Raw genomic sequence first — 24,753 nt, 5'->3', positions numbered from 1 at the left:
CGGTATCTCACTGTTGTTTTAATTTACATTTCCTTGATGACATATGGTGTTGAGCATCTTTTCATGTGCTTATTTGCCATCTGTATATCTTCCTTGGTGAGATTTCTGTTAAGGTCTTCGGCATGCTTTTATTTTTATTTTTTTTGTGGTACGCGGGCCTCTCACTGTTGTGGCCTCTCCCGTTGCGGAGCACAGGCTCTGGACGCGCAGGCTTAGTGGCCATGGCTCACGGGCCCAGCCACTCCGCGGCATGTGGGATCTTCCCGGACCGGGGCACGAACCCGTGTCCCCTGCATCGGCAGGTGGACTCTCAACAACTGCGCCACCAGGGAAGCCCTTTGGCCTGCTTTTAAATCAGGTTGTTTGTTTTCTTACTAAGTTTTAGGAGTTCTTTCTATATGCTGGATAACAGTCCTTTTTTAAAAAAAAATTCTATTTATTTTTTGGCTGCATTGGGTCTTCCTTGCTGCATGCAGGCTTTCTCTAGTTGCGGTGAGCGGGGGCTACTGTTTGGTATGGTGTGCAGGCTTCTTGTTGCAGTGGCCTCTCTTGTTGCAGAGCACGGGCTCTAGTTTTGTGGGCTCGGTAGTTGTGGCTTGCACGCTCTAGAGCGCAGGCTCAGTAGTTGTGGCACACGGGCTTAGTTGCTCCGCAGCATACGGGATCTTCCCGGACCAGGAATCGAACCTGTGCCCCCCCTGCATTGGCAGGTGGATTCTCAACCACTGTGCCACCGGGGAAGTCCCTGGATAACAGTCCTTTATCAGATTTGCCTTTTGCAAATATTTTCACCCAGGTTATGGCTTGTCTTCTCATCCTTTTGAAACTGTCTTTCATAGAGCAGAAGTTTTTAATTTTAATGAAGTCCATTTCATCAATTATTTCTTTCATGGATTATGCCTTTGGTGTTGTATCTAAAAAGCCATTGCCATACTGAAGGTCATCTTGGTTTTCCCCATGTTATTTTCTAGGAGTTTAATAGTTTTGCATTTTACATTTAGATCTATGATCCATTTTGTGTTACTTTTTGTGAAGGGTGTAAGGTGTGTGTCTAGATTCTTTTTTTTTTTTTTTTTCTTTGCCTGTGGATGTCCAGTTATTCCAGCACCATTTGTTGAAGACTATCTTGAAATACAAAGTACCTTAGTGGAATTAAGCTCTCTTTCTCCTTGACTTCCTTTGCACTTTATATTTCTCTTAAGGGGTTCATTACTTTCAATCTTGTATTATATTCAGGCCCTTGTTCATTAACTGTTTTTTACACAGGTACACAGCTGCTTTGACTGAAATAATACATTTATGTTATTCCTTCTGTCTGGCTTGTTCTTCTGACGTCACCACCACAGTTGCTGCCCCCTTGAGGCCTCCCTCATTCCCTTCCTGCTCTAGTCAATACTGACTGCTCCCCCTACATCTACCCAGCAGGTCCTAGTTGACTCTGTATGTACATCTATTTCACTAGCTTATAGCACTTTGAAGGCAGAAACCACATTTAAAAAAAAATTTTTTTAAGCTAACATTTATTGAACACTATGTGTCAAGCACTGGATTGAGAGAGTTACATGATTTATTTCAATCCATGGATGATCCATGAGGTAGATATTATTATTACCCCCATGGTATAGATAAGGAAAGCAAGCCTCTCAAAGGCTCAAATTCACATACCTAGTAAGTGTTGGAGGCATAAAACATGAACTGTCTCCAGAGCTCTCACCCTTAACCACTGCCTCTAGTGCCTAGCCTTGTCTTTACAAAATTGTTGCTCAGTAAATGTTCATCAAATTGCACTGAAGATTGCAAGTTTGGGAGCCAGGAGAGAAAAAAGCAATGCCGGCTGGTTGTGCACATAGCCGGTGTTGGCAGGCAGTGTTTGTCTTTGGGGCAACAGCCTGTGATACTGGAATGAAATGATCTCAGCAAGAGACAGTACACTCCACAAGTCCTGAGAAAATTTCATTTGGCTCAGGAGTTGCTGACCTGAATAAAAGGGCATGAAATTGAGTTTTGTAGAGGGAAAGAGGAAAGAGGCCAAAATTTAGCTACAGAGTCAGATCATATGACAACCGAGGGAGTGATGGCAAAATAATGCGACATCATGGGCACCAGACACAGTAAATACAATAAAGTACAGCCAAGAAGCTTACGGGTACTGGCCACTTGCCAGATTCTGCTCCCCCAGACCACTGTCTCCCAAAAAGAAGTGTCATCTGGGACCTACCGGGCTGCACTGAATCGATCTGGTTGTGCCTTACACACACACACACACACACACACACACACACACACACACACACACACACACACGCATAATGATTGATTGCTTAGAATGGGCTCCTCTAGGATTACCTTTTTTTCTCTAAGTTAGTTTTCTCTTTAAATTTAACCTTCAGTTTTGAGTCACTTAGTTGGCTGCTGCATCAAATGATTCTTCGGCTTTATAGGGTCTCCCAGTGATGCCCGATGGGATCAGCACAGCCCCAGGTGCTAGTTGCTAATGCCTATAAAATACCACCCACCCCCAAAAAGGAGAATCATTTAACAGTTCTTTGGACTTCATCTTCAAAAGTAGCCAAAGAATTCAAGTGACACGTTATCCCAGGAAATCTTTTGCAATCAGTGAACTTACGGTATAACTAAGAACATTCAGAATACTACACACAGAGTTTAGTTGATCTTGGTATAGTGGTAGGACAGCAGTGATTATAAAATGAAAGTAACATGTACATGCTCTGTTGGGGGAGACTAAAGGGAAAGAGGTGTTCGGCCTAGAAAAACATTTCTCAGTGGATTTCCTATGAAGTCAATGTGTCTTGGGTTTAACTTTGAAACAAATTTAAAAATTTAAAAACTGAAAAAAAAAAAATACAGCCAAGAAGCTAGTAAGATGCAATACTTGAAGTCTGGGATCATTAGATCATTCGTTCTTTCAATAAACATGTGTTGTGCACACGATTTGCTCCCTGCCTGGCTACCCACCCTCCCGTCTCAGGCCACACAGCAAGCTCTGCTGCACGCTCGCCCGGCCTCGGCACCGTGGCTCGCCTCCCACTCATTCTTGCCTTGCAGTTTTTCAGATACTCTTGCTCCAGATGTCCTCTTGGCCAGCTCCTTCTCTTCACTCCAGGCTCAGCTCTTCAGAGGCACCTTCCCTGGCCACCCTACATGAAGGAGTCCCTTATACATCATCCCTCAAATTTTCTTTGTAGCGCTTAACATGGTCTAAAACTACCTTGTTCGTTTACTTCCTTGTTTATTATTTGTCTGCCCACTACAACTGAAGTTCCATGAGGGCAAGGATCTCATCTGTCTTATTTATCACTGTATCCTCCACTCTGAAAACAGTCCTTGCTTATAGCAGGTACTCAATACATTTTAGTTGAATCAATGAATGTACCAACTATAAAAATTTACAGAATATGGGAAATAAATGAGCAAGCTTAATACAGTAATATAAATTAATAAATACTTGAGAATTAGTGGGCTGGAACTCATAACAGTAATGGAAGGGTATGCTTTGCTCAAAAGAAACCAAAAGAGATGGAAAAGGAGGAAAAGCAATATTTACAAATATCCATGGAAACTGAGAAAGGGAGGTCAGAGGTAAACTGCTTGGGTAAGAAAAGGAGAGGAAGAGATGTGATTTCATCATGGAAGATGTTTTACACCTGCTAAGCCCTGTTATTCTCTATCCTAGCACTTTGCCACAACCTGTAATTAAATAATTTGCTTGCTTACACGTTTATCACCTGTCTTCCCCACTTTAATTTAGGCTCTTTAAGAGCAGGAACCATGGGTGGTATCCTCAGCCCCTGGCACAGAGCAGGCCCTCAACAATATATTGGGTGGCGCACAGAATGCAGAAGTGAATACTGTGGACCAAGTGTTTCCCTAGAGGACGAGGGGACAGTGTACAGGGGAGAGAATTCTGTGCAAACAGCTAATGATTAATCCATTTAACAAACATGGAGTGAGGGCCTACTGGGTGCCAGACACTGCTCGGTGCTACACACAGAGAGAATGACGCAGTCCCTGCGTAGAACGAGCTCACAGTCTCCTGCAGGTGATGGACAAGTGAGCAAGGGCCAAAAAGCGAGCTTGGACAAGAGCTATCCGGGATGAGAAGCGCCCTGTTAGAGGAAAGCACGTGGCACTATGTGAACCCAGATAGGGGCCATGTAGCCCAGACTAGGGGATCAGGAAAGGCTTCCAGGGAGTCAGCCAGATGGAGGGCACTGGGAGGGACTTTCCTGACAAAGGAAATGGTGAGCCAAAACCTGGTAAGCAGGGAAGGTTGCAGGATGAGGGAAAGACTCAGGGAGAAGAATCTGGGAGGCGGAATCTGGGTAGGACCAGCCTGGGTGTAGAGCAATGATTCAGTTAAGGGGATGGGGAAGAGGCGGGCGGGGATAAATTTTCAGGGGTGATGCACGTGTTCATCACCTTGACTTTGGGAAAGGTTTCACAGGTGTATACTTATATAAACTCCTCACTTTCAATGTGTGAAGTTTACTGTTCCTCAATTATACCTCAATAAAGTTGTAAAAACTAAAACACTAAAATAATAATAATGAAACAGTATTGGTTAGGTTGGCAACAGGTTGTAGATGTAGGCTTTGATTGCCTAGCTAAGGGGTGCGTAGTTAGAAAGGTGTCAGGCTTTTTCAAAGCACCTCCAACATCTCCTTTGGGCCAGGGAGGAAAGTGCTAACCTCAGACACCCATCCTTGAGGGCTGGATAAGAACTTCCTCAGGCTCCCTCTTGCCTCACAGAAGGTCTGTATTTCTGGGCAATTCCAGAAGTGCTCTGAAGACAACCAGTCTTCCCACCTTTGATTAAAGATGATATTTTGGTGTTCTGCAGGGGAGTGCCTTTGAGAGGCAGAGGTGGAAATTGAGAGGGGCCCGATACTGGGAGGGGCGTGAAGGACTGCAATTGCCAAGTACAGTGAGAACAGTCCTGTCCCTGGAAGCACCCCTAAGAGTGATGTGCTCAGGGCCTCCCAGCCAAGGCCAAGGCAAAGATCCCGGTGGTTGTAAATCCTGTAGACTACGCATCTATATCTATTTGGCTTCCCTGTCACCTCCCAGCCCCACAGCCTCTTCTGAGCAACCAGCAAAGCACCAGAGCCTTCAGCTCTTTGAATGGAAATAATAACGTCTAATTCAGAGAGAGAGAGACAGAGATTGTGAGGATTAATTAAAATAAAGCTAATAGGTTGCCCATAGCACAACCTAGTTCGTCACAGATGCTCAATAAATGTTCTCCCCTCCCCCACTCATAGAGAGGACATGAACATGTGACTTACAACTGAGAAATGCTCCTGTCTTCTCCTTCTGCCATTTCTATCCATGCAACAGGCATTGATTGAGCTGCTCTGGGCCAAGCCCTGTCTGGGGGCTGAGTTTACAAGAGTGAAAAAGACACAGTCTCCAATCTCCAACAGTCCACGGTGTGATTAATGCCACAGTGGATAGAAGCATGGGGAAATTACAGGAAAGAGGAAGGCGGGCTGCCTCGAGGAGGTGATAGCTACCTTGCCTGGGGAAACTCAATCACACCCTTCTATCTAAATTCAGATTTTTATAGATACAAATCTATAGAAATCAACTTTTATCACTTTTATCACCATCCATACCATTTTAGATGCTTACAGAATTTCCATCTACTCCCTAACACCTGGCATTTCCTAGGTATGTAAGATATATTTAACAGTTACAGAGTGCTCTCCTCTTTTAAAAAAGTATTCCAGGGCCTATCAATTGAGGTGGTGGTTTACAAGCTGGGGTCCCAGACCCCGGGTCCTCAACAGTGATAGGGGTCTTTGAGCTGTTTTCATTATTGCCAAAGACTCAACATCAATCACGTTTAACCTTTCCTCAGGCTTCCCAGGGTCCTTTGGCAGTTACTTCTTCACTTTCATAGAATCCTAACACACAGCGAGGCAATGCTGATAGGCTCAGGCTGGGCAGAGGCTTGGATTGGCTGTTATACAGGATTTGGATTCAATTATTTTTGTAAAGGAAAATGAAGCAAGCATTGGTTAATAAATGCAGTTTTATTGCATACACAAATCCTCCACTACTCTGGGGGAAAATAACTAAAAGGGTTCTTAGTGGTAAAAAAGCTGGAAACCCCTTAGCTCAGGAAGCCTGAGTTCAAAGGGCAAAGAACTCTCTTTTACCCGTAAACTGCCCTTCCGTGACTTCCTGACCATTTCAGCAAAATATCTACCTCAGTTAGTTGTTGGGCCAGGAGGAGGTCAGAACTGGGGGCACCTCAGAACAAGAGAGGGTGGAAGTTCCAAAACCAAGGAGCCTTCAAAAAGAGAAGGCTGGAAAAAATCTCCCTGCCTGCCTTTGCTTTTCTCTTTGCACTTGGAACAGGAATTTTGAATGAACATGTATTACTCACTCGCTGACAGGCACCTTACATGCATTATTTTAATCAATGCCCACTTCACGGATCAGGTCACACAGTGGGCGAATAACTGAACCAGGACAACGAATCCAGACAAATCTGGTGCTTGAGGCCCTTTGACACTATGCTGTATTGCCTTTTGGTAGGACAAGGGCATATTAGAATTAGGGCAAATAGGTTTATCTTCTTTAGACGTCATTGCTTCTCGGTGACAATATTATGGATACCTTTTTTCCTTCACTTTTCTATAAGTTCTAAATTTTTCCTAAGAACTTTTTCTTAATGGCTTTTCTATGGATGGATTCATCAGTAGTTAATGTCTGGAGGCTGTTCTGGTGGAGCTTTCCACCAAGGATATATGAGCTGCTTCTAGATTTGGGGAGTCATCAGCAGAGAGATGGATTCTGAAAAATCAGGGAGTGAATTAGGTTCCCCTAGGGTGAATGTGTGGAGTAGAAATTTGGGTTGAGGAAAGAATCTTGGAAGACAGTTGGTGGAAGAGGAGCTGGTGAGAGTGAGGAGAAACAGGAGGAAAACCAGAGAAAACCTCCATGTCTATTACCTTCTGTGTAATATGGCACAGTAATACTGTGCTGTGGAATACTGGCCGGTATTTTGTCAACAATCTCTACCTTCTTGTCTCAAGGAACACCTTGAAGGTATAAGAATCCTAGTAAATGTTGGTGTTAGAATTCTGGGATTTAGTGTTTTTCTAGGCAGAATTAATGCTCCCTGATGGAGTCCCCAGAGTAAATCTCCATGTCCTCTGTTTTACAAGTGCGTGAATTACTGTACCCTGGTCTTTATTATTGGTGTGTCTCTTCTATGGAGACACGGGGGTATTACTGACTCAATTCTTTTTTTCCCAGCTCTTTGCCATGTAATAATTGATCCTGAGCAAGATACGTAACCTCTCTAAGCCCCAGTTTTTAATGAGAATCATCGTGCCGTTCAGAGGTTGTTAGGAAAGGATACAGTAAAATGGAAGAAAAAAAAAAAGTGCTTAACACAGTGCTAGGAGTATGGTCAATAGTGAAAAACTGGTACCTACCAGTTTTGAACAGCTACCCTGAGGCTAGTGCTTTTTGATGCGTTCACGTAAGGATCGCTCCGTCCATCTCCAGAAACAGAGAAGTCAAGTTCTGTCCTCGCGTCGTGAACCAGATAAAATCTCAGCTCAACGACTCCCAACTTGCCGTGGGCCAAGTCCCGGTCTGGCTCCCGCCCAAAGACTACAAGTCCCAGCATGCCGCTCGCTGGGCCTCGACGGCCCCGCCTCTTCCGCGTTGGCCCGCACGTGGGCGCCGCTCTAGGCACCGCCTTCTCTCGATGCTCCTGTCCTGGGCGCGCAATGGAAACCGGCTGCTGGTTGCTTGGCGGCGAGTTCGAGGACTCGGTGTTCGAGGAGAGGCGGGAGAGGCGGCCTGGACCGCTTGCGTCCTACCGCGCCAAGCTCTGCGAGCCGCAGGTGAGAAAGCGGGGCCTCTCGGCCTCATCCCAGCCCCCGGGCCTCGCGCTCCCGGGTCCCGGCCCGACAGCGCTTCAGACGCCCCAAGGCCGCGTGGCCTACCCCCGAACCCAAACCCTCCCGGCACGAGTCCTGCGTCCACGCGGACTCCCTGGTGTCCCTTCCCCTACTCGAGCCGCAGCCTGCTGGGCCCGGCCCTCTCTGCCCCCGAGGGAATCCCCGCGCCGTCGGCCATCAACTCGCACCTGGCGTCCGGCCTGCCTCCCGGAGGCTCGCTGGCCTCACGCCCCTGCTCTAAAATCTGTAGTTGCTCCCGTGGAACTTCACTGCTTCTGCTGCCGGGCAGTCAGGGCCCCCAGAAATCCAGCCCCCGCCCACTTTTCAGACCTCAGTGTTGTCTGCTCCCTGAACCGTGACGCCCGACCCACGGGCCTGCCCTTGTTCACTGAGTTCCCCCTGCCCATGTTAACCCCGTTCAGATGGTCACAATCGTTCAATTATAGACATTTCTCAAGGCGCACCTTAAATGCCACCTCCTCCAAGAAGTCTTTTCTGATTCCCCCTTCCAACCACATATTTTTGTTTTGACTCCTTTTCCCTCTTTTACCTATTAAAGCACTTGTCAGTATCTCATCAAACTCTTAGACCCAGAATGCTTAATGATCACAGGAGCGTGCGTGCTTAACTTTATGTCCTCCACAGTGCCTGGCAGTTTTTGTTCATAGTGGGAACTCCGTGAATATTTTGAATAAGTAGACTATTAACCTGGTATTCTTTTATGTGTGTAAATCTCATCTCACCAATAATAATTCCTTTTTATCAGGTAGTGTTCCAGGCACTGGGCAGGGTTCCCTGACACGTATTGTCTCATTTTTCCTTAAAACCCTTGTACTTGCAGATGTCAGGCACTCAGAAATTACTGAATTGTATGCTTGCTTTATTTCACTTACATTTTCTCCTTGCCACATGCAGTCTTTCAGAGTGACCTTTAGTACTTGATCGTGTAGACTAAAAGCGGGGAATGGGCTTTCAAAGTCATGGGGTACCGCATTAAAAAGCCACGGGTGTGAGATAGGACCCTTGCGTTCCAGCGTTGGCTTTACCGGTTGCCTTTCAAAGTGTCAGTTCCTTATTTGTCATTTGAGAAAAAATAATGTTTGCTGGCTCACAGGTTTATTGTGAGAGTGGAATGAGATAATACTTCGCCGGGTGTGGTATGCTGTATACTTATAAAGTAAAATCCCCAAATCACTTGTCATTAGAATTTACTTGGTAAATGGTAACTGCTCATAAATTCAGGCCCCATTCAAGTCCTCTTGGTTTCCCCAAGTGTAAAACCAGGAGTTTGGGTTAGAAGATCAGTGTTCCCTGCCTGTTTGGTGTGGGACCAGGTGTTTTGCCTTACCAGCACTTCTCTTCTCAGTCTCACCCTTGTTCACAGCTTTTCCCTCCTACTCTTATCAGAATGGGGTATTTAAAGCCATCCCCATCTGCGCTCTTGCGTTTGGAAGCCAATTTTGCTTGATCATTTCCCAGTAGGATGATGAACATTGGATGGAGGTTTGCAGTTATTCAGTTATTGTTCAAGAAGTTGGGATTGGCTGATAATCTAATAGAGTATGTGACTGGAGAGCAATAAAGTGCAAAGGAAAATTATGGGTTCAGTATATAGGCTGTTGTTGGGTTACACAGTACTTCAGGGAGAACAGAAAAACAGTGGTTGCTAGCTTTCTCCACAATGATGAATCAGGCTAAGGAGGGAAACGATTACTAATTAACGATATTACTAATTAACAGAGGGGCAGTGATACCCAAGCAACTCTTTTAGAAATAGAACCAAGAAATTTTGATGTGATGGTGGAACCATCACAAATGCAGTTACGTTTGAATTAATAATAGTGTGTAACTGACTTCATTCAGCCTCAGCGTGTTTGAGTAAAAGGGAGGATGGGGGACTTCCCTGAGGTCACAGTGGTTGAGAATCTGCCTGCCAATGCAGGGGACACGGGTTCAATCCCTCATCTGGGAAGATCCCACATGCTGCAGAGCAACTAAGCCCGTGTGCCACAGCTACTGAACCTGCGCTTTAGAGCCCGTGAGCCACAACTACTGAAGCCCGCGCGTCTAGAGCCTGTGCTCTGCAACGAAGAGTAGCCCCTGCTCGCTGCAACTAGAGAAAGCCCATGCACAGCAACAAAGACCCAATGCAGCCAGAAATAAAAACATTTTTTTAAAAAGGTGGGAGGGGGGGAGGATGAGATACTTTGGAGCTGGAAAACTGGCACACAGTGCTTCTCGTCATTCGTGTTTTCTCATCTTAATGTTCTTTATGCAATAATCAAAAAAGATCTATCCATAGGGTTTAAATCAGTAGAAAAGTGAATAAAATATTCCAGATGGGCATTTCCTGAGACTTTTCTCCTATAGCATTTTGGCATTTGATTGCACGGAAGCCACCTTTCAGCCTTCATCTCTATTTCCTCTTTGCGTCGATTCTACTTTTGGCTTTTACACTTTCATAGTAGCACTATAATGACAGTTCTTCTTTTCTGTGTCCTCTCCGTAAACAGTTGTCAATCCCTATTCCATCCACCCTAAAAATTTCTCTGCAGGAAAACATCTCAGTCTAAAGAACCATCGTGAACTGTGCTAGTTAAATGTAGGTTCCCAAGCATCACAACCGCAAATTGGAAATGCTGTAGATAAAACCATACACTTTTGTGTTTTAGTTAAGAGGTATTGTATTATTGGTATATTTACTACTTGTGATAATTTTCATAAAAACTGGGCCACCGTTAGAATTGTCATTCTTCTTTGTCAGGTGTTTTCCTGAGTCTTATCCTGAAGAATTATGTCTTTTTTGAGGTTTAATCAATTATATATGGGAAATTGCTTCTGAGTAGGGGGTGGAAAAGTGTAGTTTCATTCTCTATAATATGCTGTTTTCACAATTTCTAGTGGTTTTATGAAGAAACGGGGAGCAATGATGATGTTGAAGCTCTGACTATCCAGAAATTCAAAGGGGACCTGGCCTACAGACGGCAGGAGTATCAGGTAGAATTTAACATATAGAAGACTGCACTACTTGAAATGGGCTTTTGTTCTGTCCATTACAGTATATTTAAATAACAGTATACTGAGTTATGAGTGTGTTGTTTGTGAAGATGAATTTAATCTTTTGTGATATGTGTTTGTAATCTTAGAATCCCAAGTTTCTAGCTCTGTATAATTTGTTTTGTTTCCTGTAACTCCAGTATAGAGAGCTTGTTGGGATCCTTGTAGGTCTGTTTCCCCAGGTTCTGTATCTCCTAATTATGTGGGAACCTCTAGCACAGATACCTCATGGGGCCACAGGAACAAAGCACCCGAAAATGTGTAAGAAAAGGGAAGAACTAACAGCTAGATTAGTTGTCAGCTTGCTTTATTTAGAGACTTCATGTCATCTTCACAAGAGTCCTGTTGTTATTTTGCTGAGGTGAAAAGGTTATACAGCAAGTTAGTGGCAAACCTAGGATTCACATTCTGGTCTTTTGGGCTCCAGAATGCTTTATTTATAGTCTCCAGCCATTTTTTCTCTACCTTTCAGAAAAAGAGTACTGACTAAAATGCTCAAGTCTTCCTTTAGTTCATTGTAGGCTCAGTTATAACATTACCTTCTGCCTAGGAAACACGTCACCCCCATGACTGAATTCTTTTTCTACTGTGTTTTCTGCCTTTCTTTTCATCCCTTCCCTTCATTTTCTTTTATTTAACAAATATTTGCCAGAAAGCACTGCAGGAGTATTCCAGTATCTCAGAAAAACTGCCATCTACGAATTTTGCCATGAAAAGGGATGTCCAGGAAGGCCAGGCTCGGTGTCTCGTTCACCTGGGGAGGCACGAGGAAGCCCTGGAGATTGCTACAAACTTGGTGAGTGGTTTCTGTGCGTATTTCCATTTGCTTCCCTAGGATGGCTGAATGGTTTATTTTGTAAAAAACAAAACAAAACAAAAGACAACTTGTTGCAGCTAAATCTGTGTGTTTGGATAAGCAGAAGAAAATTGTCAGTGGTGGAAGAACTTTATTATGATGAACAGTTTGGAGGTCTAGACATAATCATTTGCTTGTAATATTTTTTCCTGTGTTATGCTCAGAATTTTTCGTTGCCTGAAAATCTCACTTGCAAAGGTTTTTTTTTTTTTTTTTTTTGGCTGTGTCGGGTCTTAGTTGCGGCATGCAGGATCTTTCATTGAGGTGTGCGGACTTCTCTTTAGTTGTGGTGTGCAGTTTTTTTCTCTTTCTAGTTGTATCACACAGGCTTCAGAGCATATGGGCTCTAGTTGAGGAGCGCGGGCTCAGTAGTTGCGGTGTGCGGGCTTAGTTGCCCCGCGGCATGTGGGATCCTGGTTCCCCGACCAGGGATCGAACCCACATTCCCTGCACTGGAAGGCAGACTTTTTAGCACTGGACCACCGTGGAAGTCTCACTTGCAAAGGTTTTTACTCTTGTTAGGAGTAAATACTCAGAGTGGAAGGATTATGTGATGTGTTTTCTTCTTTAGGTGTTTTGTTGTTGTTTAGATTTTTATTTTCCAAAATTTCTACAATGAATATATATTACTTTTATAAACAGGAAAAAAGTTTACCAAAAAATGACTAAATATCATACTAGGCCAAGCTTAATCCTTTTTATTCTTAAATGGAGTCTGCAGAATTTTTTTTAAGGAATTTAATAAAAGCAGGGTTTTTTGCAATTCTATATCCTGCTTGTTTTTGTTTTCAGATTAAAGCACCTACAGTTTTTAGTGTAAATTTTATATGGGGACAAGTCTAAGTCGACCAGTCCTAGTTTATAGATGACCAGTTTTCTTCCTCAGAGGGACTTCACGAGGCACTGAGGCTCTGATCTTGAATCCTGTGGATCTCGTTGACCAGAGGTCAGCCTGAAGTACGCAGCCAATTGAGTTGTCCTCCTCCGTTTCATTAACTAAGAGAAATCCCACAATTTGCTTGCCGGGGTTCATTGCATAGGACCTCAGCCTCTTGCAGTGAGAGGAACCCTTGGTGGTAATTGTCTTCGGAACATGGAAAACAGCTGTGTTTTGTTCACTCTTTTTCTCCCCTCTACTAATTGTGGGTTAATTCTTAAGCTGGAAGATAAGATTACCCTGTTAAGGAAGCACATGGCATGAACACAGTGAACTTGGCGGGGTTTAATGGTGTTCAGTCTCCCTGGTCTGAAAATTAACAGCAACTTCGGTTCTTTCAGTTGCTTTTTCTAGACATCAGTCACCCATCCTTCCTCACTGTTCTGCTCTCCCATCGCCTCTCTCTTCCTCACATCATCTGCATATCACTGTTGTGCTTTGTCTCCCCCCCAGACCACCGAAAGCAGTGACAGGTGGATTAGTGTCAGGGGCTGGACTGGCTCTCTGGTTCCTTCTAGCTTAGTGAGTCTCTGCTGTTGTGGCTCAGAGAAGGATTTGTTGCCAGCAGATGCCATCCAGAGCTTGGGATAGTTACCAGGCAGGAGGAAGGACCAGTCAGAACACCTTCAGCTCCTCTGTCAGGACTTTGAGAACTGGTCCTTGGGCTGCTGGGCATCCTGGTGGGCAGGAGTGTTGGGGAAGAAATGGCAGCATAGGCTAATAGGTCTCACCCCTTTCTTTGGGTCTCTTCACATGATCTCAGTGGAGCCTGCCCATTTGCATGGTTTTCTCATTTCCTGATGCCCTGTGTTTTGTTTTCTTTTTCCCTACTTGTAGGCCCTCTTCTTGTTACTCGCTCCGGCCCGTTTCTGGGTTTTGTCCCAGTGGTTATTGCCCCCTCGTGCTCTGGAGTGGGCAGGTCATGACCCAGCATTGAACAAAACACAGTGAGTCTTGGAGTGCCCAGCAGGATATGAACATTTTATGCTCACAACTTCTACTGAAGTTTATTCACCTCTCTTCTTAATCATTTTTGGATAAAATTTGTAATGGAACTTATTTCTTTCTTTTTCTTTTATTTTATTTTGGCTGCCAGTGCAGCAAAAAAATTGTTCTTCGTTGCTGTGTGCAGGCTTTCTCTAGCTGCGGCGAGCAGGGGCTACTCTTTGTTGCAGTGCACGGGCTGCTTACTGCAGTGGCTTCTCTTGTTGCAGAGCACGGGCTGTAGGCTCGCGGGCTTCAGTAGTTGTGGCACACGGGCTTAGTTGCTCCACATGTGGGATCTTCCCTGCCAGGGCTCGAACCCATGTCCCCTGCATTGGCAGGTGGGTTCTTAACCACTGCGCCACCAGGGAAGCCCTGGAACTTATTTCTTAAACAAATAGTTTAAACATCTTATAGCGGCTGATAGGCTCATGTGATAAACTGTGGTAAGGAAACTGCTTTTTGACAGTTACTGACTTTTTTTTCCATTTATCACTTCACAAACATTTATTTCAGTCTTACCATGTGTGCAGTTCTGGGTTCGGTGCTAAGGAGACAGAAAACCATGTCCATACTCTGCCCATACATTGCTGACCTAGTGTCTAGTGGGAGAATCCTAAGCCAGCTAACACGCGTCAGCTCTTCTGAAGTACCTTTATTCTGTGACTTCTAGTGGGACCGATCGTAGCTCTGCTACTTACTAGCTGTGTGACGTCAGGCAGCTTATCTGACTTCTCTCTTAGGACTCAGTTGCCTCAACTGTAAAATGGGGATAGTGGTAGAGTCTATTTTAAAGGATTGTCTTGAGGATTAAATGAGTAAAGCACTTAGAGTAGTGTCTGGCATATGGTAAGCACTCTGTAAATGTTAACTCTTGTCATCATCATTGCATTATAGAAGGAGTTGCAGTACTGTGCACACAAACTCGTTTAAATGGAATGTAGTTTCCAGAGAGTTCTTTACTAGCTAGGCCATCAAAACCATGGTCTGCGTGCTCCACCCTACCCCACCACATACTTGCTTCCGCAATCTGAAAATGTTTGTAAACAGTATAGGGCACTATAGACTGTAGAGGAAAGGTGGCGTTTGCTGTAGGTAGTTTATACGCGTTGCTTTCACTATTATAAATAAAAAACATAAAGATGTATTACTCAACAGTTATTAGACATCTGTTATGTCTGAGGTGCTGTGCTCTACTAGGAATTCAGCATTGAACAAAAACTTCTGGAACTTAATGGTCTCTGGGGAAGGACAGAATACTGAACAATAGTAATAATAAAACCAGATCAGATCTGTCATCGGGAAGGTATAGTATGACTGAATAGGTTACATGAGGCTTTATTTCCTGTCTTTTCACTCAATATATGAATACTTAGAATCCTCCTCAAGCTTTCACTCACTGGTCAGCCAGTTTCTTCCAGCTGCATGCTGGGTAGGTTTTTCTTTGTTTTTTTTTTTTTTTGCGGTACGCGGGCCTCTCACTGTTGTGGCCTCTCCCGTTGCGGAGCACAGGCTCCGGACGCGCAGGCTCAGCGGCCGTGGCTCACGGGCCTAGCCACTGCGCGGCATGTGGGATCTTCCCGGACCGGGGCATGAACCCGTGTCCCCTGCATCGGCAGGTGGACTCTCAACCACTGCGCCACCAGGGAAGCCCCATGCTGGGTAGTTTTACTCATATTTCTTGCTCAGTTCTATGCAGGGGCTTGATCTGAATACTAGTAGGCCAGGTTTTCCTTAGACTTAAAATGAACTGAATCTCTACAGACTTTAACTTAGAAAAAGGAGGCTTGTTTCCCTAACCCACAGGGCTTTTGCCATTTGGCAAGTTAGGCAAGAGGTGATGGCTCTGATTAAGGAGACTTGAAAAGGATTTTCTGATCAGAAGGAAACCAAGCAATCCCCTCCAGCCAGAAATAATTGGCCCTGCTAATAGTTACCAGAGAGGGCATTTGGATTCAGTTATGCATCACGAAACACTGAGAGCTGCAGGGCCATCCTGTTTAGGATATCTAGGCCAAGTAAAATTTGGAAATAGAGTCCATTTGAATCCTCAAGGAAATTACAATTTGGATTTTTAGAAAGCCTGGAATATTAAAATGGAACCATTAGCACAGGGTATAAAAAAGTTGGCTTGGGTCTTTCAGATATCTGGCTGAAGACAATAAAGATTATAATACAAATGGAAAATAAACCGACACAGAGGTTTTTGGTGCTGAACTTTGCCAGGCCACTATCACCTGGATTATGTGACTGTTGTGACATTAGGGTGTTTGGGAATGACTGGTGATTATTTTGTTAGGTTAGTTTATATTTCTCTAGGTTTATGGTTTTGAACTGAGATCTATTGAAAAATATTTAGTTCACCCTACTTGTGTGGCTACTTGTCATTTATAACATGTACAACTTGGATTTTTAGGCATCTTCATTTTTATATGGGAAACATTCCATAGTTTAAACTTCCTAATCTTTTTTTTTTCTCCTTAGGAAAATAAGGCAACTAACACAGACCATTTAACCACTGTGCTCTACCTCCAGTTTGCTATTTGTTCAAGTTTGCAGAACTTGGAGAAAACAATTTTCTGCCTACAGAAACTGATTTCTTTGCATCCCTTTAATCCTTGGAACTGGGGCAGATTGGGAGAGGCTTACCTGAATCTGGAGCCAGTGCTTGCAGCATTGCTTGCGTCATCTCAGAAACAGAACAGTTTCACCTCGAGTGACAAGGCTATCAAATCCTCTTGTCCCCACTCAGGAAAAGACTGTCTTTTGTGTTTCCCTGAAATGTTGCCCGAGAGCTCTGCGTTATCTGTGGAAACGAGCAGTGGTAATAACCAGAAGAATGAGAAAGCTTTAAAAAATATTCAAAACTGTATGGCAGAAGAGAGAGCAGCAGTGTTGCTAGAAACTCAGATGAAAGCCTGTGCCTCTTTTATACGAACCAGGTAAGCTAAGAGTGAATTAAACACACATGGTGCTAACCTCAGAGTAAAGGTTTTATTTTTCTAATTTTAAGCTTCTAAAAATTCTAGGCCACACACTTAGTATATGTTTTTAAGATTTTTCCCATGGTCTAGATAGAATCCTTTGAATGCATCCTTTTAGCATGTAAGATTTAAAAACAAAACTATGTTTGCTCAAAAATACAACTTGTATCATCACTCAAGATAAAAGGTTAAAAGTGGCAGCCATTAAAATTAGGAAAGAAAATTAAATGTATAAAACATTGACAAAGGGGGAAGCGATACATACATATATATTTTTTTAACATCTTTATTGGAGTATAATTGCTTTACAATGGTGTGTTAGTTTCTGCTTTATAACAAAGTGAATCAGCTATACATATACATATGTCCCCATATCTCTTCCCTCTTGCATCTCCCTCCCTCCCACCCTCCCTATCCCACCCCTCTAGGTGGTCACAAAGCACCGACCTGATCTCCCTGTGCTATGCGGCTGCTTCCCACTAGCTATCTATTTTACGTTTGGTAGTGTATATATGTCCGCGCCACTCTCTCACTTTGTCCCAGCTTACCCTTCCCCCTCCCCATGTCCTCAAGTCCATTCTCTGGTAGGTCTGTGTCTTTATTCCCGTCTTGCCCCTAGGTTCTTCATGACCTTTTTTTTTTTTTTTTAGATTCCATATATATGTGTTAGCATATGGTATTTGTTTTTCTCTTTCTGACTTACTTCACTCTGTATGATAGACTCTAGGTCCATCCACCTCACTACAAATAACTCAATTTTGTTTCTTTTTATGGCTGAGTAATATTCCATTGTATATATGTGCCACATCTTCTTTATCCATTCATCTGTTGATGGACACTTAGGTTGCTTCCATGTCCTGGCTATTGTAAATAGAGCTGCAATGAACATTTTGGTACATGACTCTTTTTGAATTATGGTTTTCTCAGGGTATATGCCCAGTAGTGGAATTGCTGGGTCGTATGGTAGTTCTATTTGTAGTTTTTTAAGGAACGTCCATACTGTTCTCCATAGTGGCTGTATCAATTTACATTCCCACCAACAGTGCAAGAGTGTTCCCTTTTCTCCACACCCTCTCCAGCATTTATTATTTTTAGACTTTTTGATGATGACCATTCTGACCAGTGTGAGATGATATCATTGTAGTTTTGATTTGCATTTCTCTAATGATTAATGATGTTGAGCATTCTTTCATGTGTTTGTTGGCAATCTGTATATCTTCTTTGGAGAAATGTCTGTTTAGGTCTTCTGCCCATTTTCGGATTGGGTTGTATGTTTTTTTGATATTGAGCTGCTGTAAATTTTGGAGATTAATCCTTTGTCAGTTGCTTCATTTGCAAATATTTTCTCCCATTCTGAGGGTTGTCTTTTCGTCTTGTTTATGGTTTCCTTTGCTGTGCAAAAGCTTTGAAGTTTCATTAGGTCCCATTTGTTTATTTTTGTTTTCATTTCCATTTCTCTAGGAGGTGAGTCAAAAAGGATCTTGCTGTGATTTATGTCATAGAGTGTTCTGCCTATGTTTTCCTCTAAGAGTTTGATAGTGTTTGGCCTTACATTTAGGTCTTTAACCCATTTTGAGTTTATTTTTGTGTATGGTGTTAGGGAGTGTTCTAATTTCATTCTTTTACATGTAGCTGTCCAGTTTTCCCAGCACTGCTTATTGAAGAGGCTGTCTTTTCTCCACTGTATATTGTTGCCTCCTTTATCAAAGATAAGGTGACCATATGTGCGTGGGTTTATCTCTGGGCTTTCTGTCCTGTTCCATTGATCTGTATTTCTGTTTTTGTGCCAGTACCATACTGTCTTGATTACTGTAGCTTTGTAGTATAGTCTGAAGTCAGGGAGCCTGATTCCTCCAGCTCCGTTTTTCTTCCTCAAGATTGCTGTGGCGGGCTTCCCTGTGGCGCAGTGGTTGAGAGTCCACCTGCCGATGCAGGGGACACGGGTTCGTGCTCCGGTCCGGGAAGATCCCACATGCCGCGGAGCGGCTGGGCCCGTGAGCCATGGTCGCTCAGCCTGCCTGTCCGGAGCCTGTGCTCCGCAACAGGAGAGGCCACAACAGTGAGAAGCTCGCGAACCGCAAAAAAAAAAAAAAAAAAAAGATTGCTGTGGCTATTCGGGGTCTTTTGTGTTTCCATACAAATTGTGAAATTTTTTGTTCTAGTTCTGTGAAAAATGCCAGTGGTAGTTTGATAGGGATTGCATTGAATCTGTAGATTGCTTTGGGTAGTATAGTCATTTTCACAATGTTGATTCTTCCAATCCAAGAACATGGTATATCTCTCCATTTGTATCATCTTTAATTTCTTTCATCAGTGTCTTATAATTTTCTTCATGTAGGTCTTTTGTCTCCTTAGGTAGGTTTATTCCTAGATATTTTATTCTTTTTGTTGCAGTGGTAATTGAGAGTGTTTTCTTAATTTCACTTTCAGATTTTTCATCATTAGTGTATAGGAATGCCAGAGATTTCTGTGCATTAATTTTGTATCCTGCTACTTTACCAAATTCATTGATTAGCTCTAGTAGTTTTCTGGTAACATCTTTAGGATGCTAAAGATCCTAGTATCTCTATGTATACTATCACGTCATCTGCAAACAGTGACAGCTTTACTTCTTCTTTTCCAATTTGGATTCCTTTTATTTCTTTTTCTTCTCTGAGTGCTGTGGCTAAAACTTCCAAAACTATGTTGAATAATAGTGGTGAGAGTGGGCAACCTTGTCTTGTTCCTGATCTTAGTGGAAATGCTTTCAGTTTTTCACCATTGAAGACGATGTTGGCTATGGGTTTGTCATATATGGCCTTTATTATGTTGAGGAAAGTTCCCTCTGTGCCTACTTTCTGGAGGGTTTTTATCATAAATGGGTGTTGAATTTTGTCGAAAGCTTTCTCTGCATCTGTTGAGATGATCATATGGTTTTTCTCCTTCAGTTTGTTAATATGGTGTATCATGTTGATTGATTTGCGTATATTGAAGAATCCTTGCATTCCTGGAGTAAACCCCACTTGATCATGGTGTATGATCCGTTTAATGTGCTGTTGGATTCTGTTTGCTAGTATTTTGTTGAGGATTTTTGCATCTATGTTCATCAGTGATACCGGCCTGTAATTTTCTTTCTTTGTGACATCCTTGTCTGGTTTTGGTATCAGGGTGATGGTGGCCTCGTAGAATGAGTTTGGGAGTGTTCCTCCCTCTGCTATATTTTGGAAGAGTTTGGGAAGGATAGGTGTTAGCTCTTCTCTAAATATTTGACAGAATTGCCCTGGGAAGCCATCTGGTCCTGGGCTTTTGTTTGTTGGAAGATTTTTAATCACAGTTTCAATTTCATTGCTTGTGATTGGTCTGTTCATATTTTCTATTTCTTCCTGGTTCAGTCTCAAAACGTTGTGCATTTCTAAGAATTTGTCCATTTCTTCCAGGTTTTCCATTTTATTGGCATATAGTTGCTTGTAGTAATCTCTCATGATCCTTTGTATTTCTGCAATGTCAGTTGTTACTTCTCCTTTTTCATTTCTAATTCTATTGATTTGAGTCTTATCCCTTTTTTTCTTGATGAGTCTGCCTAATGGTTTATCAATTTTGTTTATCTTCTCAAAGAACCAGCTTTTAGTTTTATTGATCTTTGTTATCGTTTCCTTCGTTCCTTTTTCATTTATTTCTGATCTGATGTTTATGATTTCTTTCCTTCTGCTAACTTTGGGGTTTTTCTGTTCTTCTTTCTCTAATTGCTTTAGGTGTAAGGTTAGGTTGTTTATTTGAGATGTTTCTTGTTTCTTGAGGTAGGATTGTATTGCTATAAACTTCCCTCTTAGAACTGCTTTTGCTGCATCCCATAGGTTTTGGGTTGTCGTGTTTTCATTGTCATTTGTTTCTAGGTAATTTTTGACTTCCTCTTTGATTTCTTCAGTGATCTCTTGGTTATTTAGTAGTGTATTGTTTAGCCTCCATGTGTTTGTATTTTTTACAGATTTTTTCCTGTAATTGATATTTAGTCTTATAACGTTGTGGTTGGAAAAGATACTTGAGACAATTTCGATTTTCTTACATTTACCAAGGCTTGATTTGTGACCCAGGATATGATCTATCCTGGAGAATGTTCCATGAGCACTTGAGAAGAATGTGTATTCTGTTGTTTTTGGATGGAATGTTCTATAAGTATCAGTTAAGTCCATCTTGTTTAATGTATCATTTAAAGCTTGTGTTTCCTTATTTATTTTCATTTTGGATGATCTGTCCATGGGTGAAAGTGGGGTGTTAAAGTCCCCTACTATGATTGTGTTACTGGCGATATCCCCTTTTATGGCTGTTAGTATTTGCCTTATGTATTGAGGTGCTCCTGTGTTGGGTGCATAAATATTTACAATTGTTATATCATCTTCTTGGATCGATCCCTTGATCATTATGTAGTGTCCTTCTTTGTCTTTTGTAATAGTCTTTGTTTTAAAGTCTATTTTGTCTGATATGAGAATTGCTAGTCCAGCTTTCTTTTGATTTCCATTTGCATGGAATATCTTTTTCCATCCCCTCACTTTCAGTCTGTATGTGTCCCTAGGTTTGAAGTGGGTCTCTTGTAGACAGCATATATACGGGTCTCGTTTTTGTGTCCATTTGGCTAGTCTATGTCTTTTGGTTGGAGCATTTAATCCATTTACATTTAAGGTAATTATTGATATGTATGATCCTGTCACCATTTTCTTAATTGTTTTGGGTTTGTTATTGTAGGTCTTTTCTTTCTCTTGTGTTTCCTGCCTAGAGAAGTTCCTTTAGCGTTTGTTGTAAAGCTGGTTTGGTGGTGCTGAATTCTCTTAGCTTTTGCTTGTCTGTAAAGGTTTTAATTTCTCTGTCAAGTTTGAATGAGATCCTTGCTGGGTAGAGTAATCTTGGTTGTAGGTTTTTCTCCTTCATCACTTTAAATATGTCCTGCCTGTCCCTTCTGGCTTGCAGAGTTTCTGCTGAAAGATCAGCTGTTAACCTTATGGGGATTCCCTTGTGTGTTATTTGTTGTTTTTCCGTTGCTGCCTTTAATATGTTTTCTTTGTATTTAATTTTTGTTAGTTTGATTAATATGTGTTTTGGCATGTTTCTCCTTGGATTTATCCTGTGTGGGACTCTCTGTGCTTCCTGGACTTAACTATTTCCTTTCACATATTAGGGAAGTTTTCAACTATTACCTCTTCAAATATTTTCTTAGTCGCTTTCTTTTTCTCTTCTTCTTCTGGGACCCCTATAATTCAAATGTTGGTGTGTTTAGTGTTGTCCCAGAGGTCTCTGAGACTGTCCTCAATTCTTTTCATTCTTTTTTCTTTATTCTGCTCTGCAGTAGTTATTTCCACTATTTTATTTTCCAGGTCACTTATCTGATCTTCTGCCTCAGTTATTCTGCTATTGATCCCTTCTAGAGAATTTTTAATTTTATTTATTGTGTTGTTCATCACTGTTTGTTTGCTCTTTAGTTCTTCTAGGTCCTTGTTAAACGTTTCTTTTATTTTCTCTATTCTATTTCCAAGATTTTGGATCATCTCTACTATCATTTTTCTGAATTCTTTTTCAGGTAGACTGCCTATTTCCTCTTCATTTGTTTGGTCTGGTGGGGTTTTGCCTTGCTCCTTCATCTGCTTTGTATTTCTCTGTCTTCTCATTTTGCTTAAGTTACTGTGTTTGGGGTCTCCTTTTCTCAGGCTGCAGGTTCGTAGTTCCTGTTGTTTTTGGTGTCTGTCCCCAGTGGCTAAGGTTGGTTCAGTGGGTTGTGTAGTTTTCCTGGTGGAGGGGACTAGTGCCTGTGTTCTGGTGGATGAGGCTGGATCTTGTCTTTCTGGTGGGCAGGACTGCGTCCAGCTGGGTGTTTTGGGGTGTCCATGGCCTTATTATGATTTTAGGCAGCCTCTCTGCTAATGGGTGGGGTTGTGTTCCTGTCTTGCTAGTTGTTTGGCATAGGGCGTCCTGCACTGTAGCTTGCTGGTCGTTGAGTGGAGCTGGGTCTTGGCGTTGAGATGGAGATATCTGGGAGATTTCCGCCGTTTGATATTACGTGAAGCTGGTAGGTCTCTTGTGGACCAGTGTCCTGAACTTGGCTCTCCCACCTCAGAGGCACAGCCCTGACACCTGGCTGGAGCACCAAGAGCCTGTCATCCACACGGCTCAGAATAAAAAAGGAGAAAAAAAAGAAAGGAAGAAGGAAGAGGATAAAATAAAATAAAGTTATTAAAATAAAAAAAATAATTATTAAAAAAAATTTTTTTAAGTAATTAAAAAACAAAAAACGGACAGAATCCTAGGAGAAATGGTAAAAACAAAGCTATACAGACAAAATCACACACAGAAGCATACACATACACCTTCACAAAGAAAGAAAAAGGGAAAAATACGTATATATCGTTGCTCCCAAAGTCCACCGCCTCAATTTTGGGATGATTCGTTGTCTATTCAGGTATTCCAGAGATGCAGGGTACATCAAGTTGATTGTGGAGATTTAATCCGCTGCTCCTGAGGCTGCTGGGAGAGACTTCCCTTTCTCTTCTTTGTTCTCACAGCTCCCTGGGTTCACCATTGGGTTTGGCCCCGCCTCTGTGTGTAGGTCGCCTTCAGGCTTCTATTCTTCGCTCAGACAGGACGGGGTTAAAGGAGCAGCTGATTCGGTGGCTCTGGCTCACTCAGGCTGTGGGGGAGGGAGGGGTACAGCTGCAGGGCGAGCAGGCAGCAGAGGCCAGCATGAAGTTGCATCAGCATGAGGTGCGCTGTGTATTCTCCCGGGGAAGTTGTCCCTGGATCCCGGGACCCTTGCAGTGGTGGGCTGCACAGGCTCCCAGGAGGGGAGGTGTGGATAGTGACCTGTGCTTGCACACAGGGGAAACGATATTTTAAAGAAGGAATTTTTCACTCACATTCCACAGAAAGCTACCGAAGAAGGAAATCTGCTCGTGTGTTCAAATCATTATTAATAACACAAATAAACAACGTTTAATTCATTCTACAGGGAATTCCCATGGTTCAGGGACTCCCATGGTTTTGGATCCATAGTGTATAAGAGTTTAGGGAGAGGGGAGAGTACACTGGACCAGTTCTGTAATTTATGAGAGAAACAGACTCTCTTAGGTCTCAGATAATACCAAAAAACATAGCATTGGGTTTGGTTTTGTTTATTTTTATTTTTTTTTAACTCTGAAGAATTCAAGAAGTATTGATGTTAACAGTGAGTCTTACTGAAAAGCGGTATCTATTTGGCAGATTTTAAACTTCCTTCAGCGGATGTTTATTTAGCATTGCCTATATCACTTTAATTCAGAAGTGCATTGAATGACATCTGGGTTCCAGGCACCTGCTGGGGCCTGGGATCATAAAGATCATCAAAAAAGAGTCCCTTTCCTTACACTACTCAGTGTATTGAGGAAAACATATGTGCAGTCGGTGACCAGCAGCACAGGTGCTAAACAGTGTGTCAGTGGCAGAGAACCCTTCAGGGACCAGTACCTGGGAGCTGTGCAGAGTGGCAGGAAGAAGGACCTCCACAGATGGAATGGGGCTCCTGGGAACATTTGTCAGTTGTGTAGATGAATGTACTCGATGCTGTGTATACATTATTTCATTTTAACCCTCACCACTCTCTGGGGTACATGTTGGGATCCCAGTGTACAGACTGGGGAGCTGATTTGGAATCATGCCCAAGGTGGCGTAGCTGTGAAGTGCTGCCAGGATCTGGACCCAGATCTTTGACTCCAGAGCCTGTGTTCTTGCCAGGATATCTTGCGAGAGAGAAAGCACGGCCCAAGGAGTGGAAGGGCTGGTGTAGCATGGTGGTGTCACGTGGTCCGGTGCAGTGAGAGCAGCTTTGGTGGCAGGAGACCGAGAGGTGGGCTGTGGACCCTGAGACCAGAACAGCGTCATGAGCAGGAGGCAGGACCTTGGAGTCAGATCCCATTTTAAGGGACCTAATAAATCGTTGTTATTGAGGGAATTAGCCTGGACTTCTGCACTTGTTCACTCACCGTCTGACCTTGC

The 24,753-nt window shown here is 42.9% G+C and overlaps 1 protein-coding gene across 4 annotated transcripts in view; it reads left to right on the top strand.

Annotated features, from left to right (window-relative positions):
* Window positions 1–7,337: 7,337 nt before the first annotated feature.
* CUNH8orf76 (chromosome unknown C8orf76 homolog) overlaps window positions 7,338–24,753 on the top strand; it is a 43,809-nt gene continuing 26,393 nt past the window's right edge. For 2 of the 4 annotated variants that reach the window (XM_027132372.1, XM_027132370.1), the window contains exons 1-4: window positions 7,754–7,886; window positions 10,845–10,940; window positions 11,653–11,796; window positions 16,262–16,719. In XM_027132372.1, coding sequence (XP_026988173.1) covers window positions 7,770–7,886; window positions 10,845–10,940; window positions 11,653–11,796; window positions 16,262–16,719 — 815 coding nt within the window. In that variant the 5' untranslated portion in view covers window positions 7,754–7,769. Of the gene's footprint in view, window positions 7,887–10,844; window positions 10,941–11,652; window positions 11,797–16,261; window positions 16,720–24,753 lie in introns of all 4 variants that reach the window. The other 2 variants (XM_027132373.1, XM_027132371.1) reach the window with 2 other exon arrangements.

The sequence above is a fragment of the Aethalodelphis obliquidens genome, unplaced genomic scaffold (genome assembly GCF_003676395.1).
Source record: "Aethalodelphis obliquidens isolate GAN/ISIS:26980383/991018 unplaced genomic scaffold, ASM367639v1 scaffold41, whole genome shotgun sequence".
NCBI classification, from domain to species: domain Eukaryota; kingdom Metazoa; phylum Chordata; class Mammalia; order Artiodactyla; family Delphinidae; genus Aethalodelphis; species Aethalodelphis obliquidens.
The sequence above is the reverse complement of the archived record's forward strand: the minus strand, read 5'-3'. Positions and strand labels throughout refer to the sequence as shown.